At 36.2% G+C, this 7,108-nt stretch overlaps 1 protein-coding gene across 1 annotated transcript; it reads left to right on the forward strand.

Annotated features, from left to right (window-relative positions):
• Window positions 1-847: 847 nt before the first annotated feature.
• Window positions 848-3,107, forward strand: LOC107910705 (probable glycerol-3-phosphate acyltransferase 3). The gene is made up of 2 exons (XM_041098212.1): window positions 848-1,625; window positions 1,978-3,107. The coding sequence occupies exons 1-2, from the start codon at window positions 873-875 to the stop codon at window positions 2,854-2,856; spliced, it is 1,632 nt and encodes a 543-aa protein (XP_040954146.1). The 5' UTR covers window positions 848-872; the 3' UTR covers window positions 2,857-3,107.
• The last annotated feature ends 4,001 nt before the right edge of the window (window positions 3,108-7,108 follow it).

Below are 7,108 nucleotides of genomic sequence, written 5' to 3' on the forward strand. Positions count from 1 at the left end.
TGTTTTTCTTGTTAATTTTATACTAATCGAATTGTTGCATACTTTCTTGGACCAGCGATATACCATTATTTGGTTTTTGGTTTTTCTTTACTTGTTTAAATATATTTTTTCAAATGGTATTGACGACTTTTATAATAATTGGCTTTTTAGAATTTGAAATTATACAGTTATATAATTATAATTTATACTTCCAAGCACAAAATAAAAAATTATGATATAATTACATTCTATCAATCAAATATGCTTAGAAAATTTTCTTATCAAGATATCATTACCCTATTAATTATACTTTCATCTAATTACTTAGCCACAATCCACTCATAACAAAAAAAATATAAAATTTTCTTTATCAATTGGATTTATCATTTTCTAAAAAAAATTCAAAAATGAAATTACACTACATAAAAATAATAATGAAAAATTGAGATTTGTCATTGATCTGACTACTTGAATCTCATCATATTAATTGATTAAAAAATCAAAGGAAGAAGTCAAATATGTGTACTCCATCTTGCCGTTGTTGACTAGTCCACTCCTCTCTTGATTTCGTTAAATGATCAACTTACTATTATGTTATCGCTATTGATACATTCTTATCCAACTTCACTTTACTCCTTCCTATAATTTAATCATCTCATTTACGATTTAAAAAATGAATTTATACTTAATTCAAACTCATTTCATATTAATTTTTATTCAACCTTTAATAATATTTGCTTACTTGACATCGATGCTTTTATTTTTTTATTCAACATTTGCAACTTGGACTTTCTCTATAGTAACCGTGTTTTATTTCTGCATGTCACCGAGGGCAAAATGCTAAAACCGTATTCATCTCTCTCTCTCTCTCTCTACATATAAAGTATGTCCCTATGCCTTCATTTCATTCAACCAAAAACACTATGGCTAAGTTTTTCATGAACTATTTTTCCTTCTTCTTCTTCCTCTATCGACTTGTCTTTAAACCATCCAAAAACCCCAAAGCTTTCCATAGAACTGCGAGCAACATTCATGCAAACGAAGGCAAATTATACCACAAGTACCCATCTTTTGCTCACAGAGCAAACCTGTCAAAGGACCAAACCCTGCTACTCTTCAACGTAGAAGATGCATTGTTGAAGTCGCCGTCTTTGTTCCCTTACTTCATGCTGGTGGCCTTTGAAGCCGGAGGGTTGTTGAGGGCTTTTGTCCTCATTCTTTCCTACCCATTACTACGCCTTGTTGGCGAAGACATGGGGTTGAAGATAATGGTGTTCGTTTGCTTCTTTGGGGTAAAGACGAAGAGTTTCAGGGTTGGGAGTGCTGTTTTGCCCAAGTTTTTTTTAGAGGATGTGGCGGTGGAAACGCTGGAGGTGTTGAAGAAAGGTGGTAAAAAAGTGGGGTTCAGCAATGTCCCTCGAGTGATGATCGAGAGTTTCTTGAGAGATTACTTGGACATTGATTTTGTTGTTGGGAGGGAGGTGAAGGTGTTTCATGGGTACTTTTTGGGTGTCATGGAAGACAAGAAACAGAGCAATGCTGCTTTGGAGACAATAATTGGGAGCCAAGGGTTGGGAATTTGTGATGTTATTGGCATAAGTGGCTTCAAGGGATCACTTCAATATCATTTGTCTTCTCATTGCAAGGTATGTTTTGAGGTTCTTCTGCATATTCTCTTTCTTTCAAAATGACTTTGGGCCGCTTTTAAAATTATATATAATATAGGGTTAATCACATCAAACCATGTTTAAACTATGGTATAAATTTTACATTGAATTTAAACTTGTGATTCCTTAAAATATTTTCTGTTAACATAATTATCAATTTAAATATCGAAACACTTGAATTTAATGTGTTTTTAATTTGATTCATGTATTTGAGCTATAATTTAGTATTTGACCATAGTTTGAGGACTTACGCATGCAATTATCCCTGTATCTATCGCTCCATTTATAACGATTACCTGTTAGCTAATTTATTGCATCTGTGGTGCAACAGGAAATTTACCTCGTGAGAAAAGCCGACAAAAGAAGCTGGCAACGCATAAGGAGAGATGAATACCTAAAACCACTCATTTTCCACGATGGGAGACTGGCTTTCATGCCGACCCCATTAGCCACCCTAGCCATGTTCATGTGGCTCCCCTTCGGTATCACTCTTTCCATCATCCGAGCCATTTCCGGCATATTGCTTCCCTACAGGCTTTCAATCCCCATATTAGCCTACACAGGGTTCCAACTCTCCCTCTCTCCCAACCCATCGCTCCAAAGCTCAAACACACGTAAAACCAGAGGCCGCCTCTACGTTTGCAACCATAAAACCCTGCTGGACCCACTCTACCTGTCTTTTTCATTACAAAAGGATCTCACCGCCGTCACTTACAGCTTGAGCAGGGTGTCGGAGCTGTTAGCCCCGATCAAGACCGTGAGGTTAGCTAGGGACCGCGATCAAGACAGAAAAATGATGGAAAAGATGTTGAATAAAGGGGACCTAGTTGTTTGCCCAGAAGGAACCACGTGTAGGGAGCCTTATCTGTTGAGGTTCAGCCCTTTGTTCGCTGAGATGAGCGATGATATAGTTCCCGTTGCAATGGACAGCCATGTTAGCATGTTCTACGGTACCACAGCGGGTGGGCTGAAATGCTTGGACCCACTTTTCTTCATCATGAACCCACGTCCAAGCTACAACGTACGAGTCCTTGATGGTGTATATGGGTTGAGCTCTTTTCTTGGTGGTGGTGAGAGATCAAGGTTCGATGTAGCTAACCATGTGCAGAGTGAGATTGGGAAGGCACTGGGTTTTGGTTGCACCAGGCTGACCAGAAGAGACAAGTACTTGATCTTGGCAGGGAACGAAGGAATAGTTAATAAATGCTAACCAAATTAATTTGCTCCAACCCGGCAAACATAGTTTTAACCTTTATTATTTGTTTTGAATTTCAACTACAGAATAATTCCTTCCAAATCCTTAAATAACTTTAACTAATAAGTTGATTAAGATTTACTTTTCTTTTAATGAAATATAGGAAAAAGAAAAAAAGGATTGTAAGTTGTAGCATAAACATATTTTTTTGGTTGTATAAGATTGTATATTTAACTTAATTAATAGTAGAAATATTTTGCACCCTAGATAGTGCTGTATTCTTTATTTGCTGCTGTTTTTTTTTTTGTATGCATCTGCTTTATTTCAGATTTTTGATAAGGGATGTTTGAGCGTGTTGTTTTAGCTTTAAGTTTATGAAATAGAAAATTAAAAAAAAAATATTCTAAAATCGTAAAGTAGGGTGGTAATTAGAGATGAGACTGGCCTGAAATATGGGCCTAAAAATTTGTTCAAGCCTGGCCCGAAAGAAAATTGCTAGGCCCAAGCTCGGCCTGGCTCAACTCATATATATTAAATATATATTTGATTAAAAATAAAAAATATATATTTTTAATATATAATTCGGGCCGGGCCCGAGTCAAAAAAGTTTTGTCCGAGGCCTGGCCCATTTTCTAAACGGGCCTCATTTTTTGTCCAAACCTATATTTTGGGCCTATATTTTTATCCGAACTCTCTCATTTTTCGGACGGGCCGTCGGGCCGAACCAGGTAGCCCAACCCATGATCACCTCTAGGTGGTAATTATCAAGTAGGAATTATCAGTGGAGATGAATTCGATTATGTAATACATGATTTAGTTCGCCTGATTACATACTAACATAAAGTAAACGGTACATTAAATTAACTTCTTAGTCATGACTAATATATATTCTGAATAACTTAGATATCACAATAAATTATAATTTTCAAAATATATTATATTTAATATATTGTTACAGAATTTTAAGTTTTATTAACAATTTTTAAAAATTAAAAAATTTTAACAATACATTAAATATAAATTCATATATTAAATATAATCTCATTTTATTTGCATATTATATTTGCCTCATTGGAACACATTGCAAAAGATTACATTATCTTTTGTATCGTGGCTTGCTATTTAATTAGATATCTTCCAACTAGAGTAGATCATAATCATGGACCGGATTTGAATAAACATTTCTAGGTTTAAGATTGCTTTGATTTAACTAATAATAAATATTTTAAATTTAAATTTAATATAAAACTATAAAAATATTTTTAAACGTAGAAACGAATTTATGAGTCGAATCAGACCTACCAAAAAATTGGGTTTAGGAATGAAACTTGGTTTTGGAAGAGGAGTGCTGCCTGACCCACGCACAGCTAAACTTCCAACTACCCATTGGCCAAAGCTGAGATCGTGACAGATCAGACGTTGACATTAACAAAACACAGATTTTATAAGATATGTGTGGCCTTATGACTTACTGTTTTGTTGAGACATCGACATCAAAATACATGCTGCTGCTATAAAATTATAGTTCGCATATTTATATCAATTTATATATATATGGTACAGCAATTTTATATATTTTGATGTTATATTTAAATGAAAATATATTTTCATAAAATTTAATATGATACAAATTATATTATATAAATTTTGATGTATATTCATATCATATACTTATTATTTTTTTTGTATACCTTTTGCTGAGCTATTTTTCTCTCTTGTCTTCTCAAAGGATGGTGCTGACTTATTTATATGATACGAATATTGTTCACTGACATGACATATTGGGTAGGCTCCATGCACGTGGGCACATATATTATCTTAGACTTAACACGTGTTTACGTGACCCCATGTGTGATTCCACGTGCGGGACCTCGCAGGGGATTATTGTTCACACCTTGCGATCACAGCTCGTCAAGTGAAACCAACCTACGAACACATCATGCAAACTCAATGGAATCAAACCCTAATTCAACCCCAACCCAAACCCATTCGAATTCAGACCATTTGGACCCAAGATAACCGACATTGTAACAATTTGTCCCCCTTCTGGTTCTAAGAAAGAGTTAAATAGTGACTCTTTTTAAAACCTGGTTAGAAGTGGACTAAAATTGGAATGATAATCTTTCTGAGTACGCCTTATTCTTTCTGTACAACGTTCATTTAACCACGTGTATAGGAAAAATATTGTTGTCCACGTGATTGGTTCTTTATCGTTGGGTATTCGAATCATCTGAAGTGAAGGAAACCCACTTTAAAAAGGGGGTAACAATGCCCTAGTAATCATACTGCTTGAATTCAAAATTTCGAAAGAAGAATTTCAGATGATAAGCAGAGGTAATATTTCTGAGAACCTTAACTTTTTTCATCGATAGAGTATGACTATAAGAAATGTCTTTAAGCATTGTCTTTTGGATTTGAGCCCTAATAGATGGAGGCAAATCGATGCAGATGATAGAATTGACACCAACACAGTTGGGCTTGTTCTTGCATAGTTCGCGTGGCCCCACGAGGCAAACGATGAGTTAGCTCTTATACTTTTGGGGCTAAAGGTTGAGCCAAAGAATTACTTTTATAGCTATTGGAACCCACCCATTGTTTGAAAAGTCAAAAAGGGTGGGCACCGAAAGTAGAAAGTAAAATTGGTTGGCAAGTTGGGTTAAAAGTTGGCATGGGATAATTGCAATTTTGGTCCCTAATTGTATAGGGACATTGCAAGTTGATCCTTGAACCTCAACTATAAATAGGCCTAACCATTTCTTACTTTCTTCATCCCACACTTGCCATTCTCTACTTAAGGCAATTGTTCTCTCTCCCTATTTGTAAACTTTCACTTGTATTTTTGGAGTGAAATATATTTGGTAGTGCCCGAGGACGTAGGCAAAATTTGCTGAACCTCGTTAAAATTCTAGTGTTCTTTATTATTTGTTTTGCATATTTTGTGAATGTGATTGTAGTGATTTATTGTGCTATTAAATTAAGATAGAGGGATATTCTGGCTAGGAAAGATCTGGTATGTAAGCGATCCTCGTGATCCACCTCTCTTTCCTGGGAATTGAACTTAGTGTGATTTTTCAGTACAATAATTTTACTCTTTCACACGCTTCCGCGCAACAATTGGTACCAGAGCCAGGTTCGTACTTAGGGAATACGACCGTTTACAGTACTATTCACGTATACGGTACTATTCACGTATATGGCACTATTCACGTATACGGTACTGTTCACGTATACAGTAGTTGGGATTGAGGAGAAAAATGGCAGCAGCATCGTCATCAGCAAGGACTACTGTGACAAATACAAAATTTGAAGTAGAGAAATTTGACGGTACCAATAATTTTGGTATGTGGCAATGTGAGATCCTGGATGTCTTATGTCAGCAAGAGCTAGATATAGCCCTTGAAGAAAAACCTGACAAGATGGATGACAAGGAGTGGGCCAAGATCAATAGACAGGCGTGTGGTACAATCCGCCTATGTTTGGCCAAAGAGCAGAAGTACTCTGTCATGAGGGAGACATCAGCGAAGAAGTTATGGGATACACTGGAAGAAAAGTTTCTAACGAAAAGTCTTGAAAATAGGCTTTATATGAAAAAGAAACTTTATCGATTCACGTATGCATCCGGTATGTCGATGAATGACCATGTGAACTCATTCAATAAAATTTTAGCAGACTTGCTAAATTTGGATGAGAAATTTGAAGATGAAGACAAGGCATTATTGTTGTTGAATTCCCTTCCTGATGAATATGATCATCTTACCACCACATTGCTTCATGGGAAGGACACGATCACATTTGATGCAGTCTGTAGTGCGTTGTATAGATCTGAGACTCGAAAGAAAGATAAAAGAGATCACAGAGATACAACCGCAGAAGTCTTAACAGTAAGAGGTCGTTCACACAGCAGCAAATCTGGTAGAAGGGGAAAGTCCAAAGGGAGACCCGCCAAAGATGAATGTGCCTTTTGCCGTGAAAAAGGGCATTGGAAAAAGAATTGTCCTAAGCTACAAAAGGGCAAGGCTATTTCTAATGCATGTGTAGCGGAGCATGATGAGGAGTCAGACTTTAGCTTGGTTGGCATGGCAATGGCATGTCAAACGGATGAGTGGATTTTGGATTCAGGATGTACTTACCATATGTGTCCTAATAAGGACGGGTTTTCTAGTCTTAAAGAGCTAGAAGGTGGAATTGTTCTTATGGGCAATGATAGTGCTTGTAAGACAATGGGAGTGGGTACAGTCCAATTGAAGAATCACGACGGCTCAATCCA

Source organism: Gossypium hirsutum, chromosome D08 (genome assembly GCF_007990345.1).
Source record: "Gossypium hirsutum isolate 1008001.06 chromosome D08, Gossypium_hirsutum_v2.1, whole genome shotgun sequence".
Lineage (NCBI taxonomy): Eukaryota > Viridiplantae > Streptophyta > Magnoliopsida > Malvales > Malvaceae > Gossypium > Gossypium hirsutum.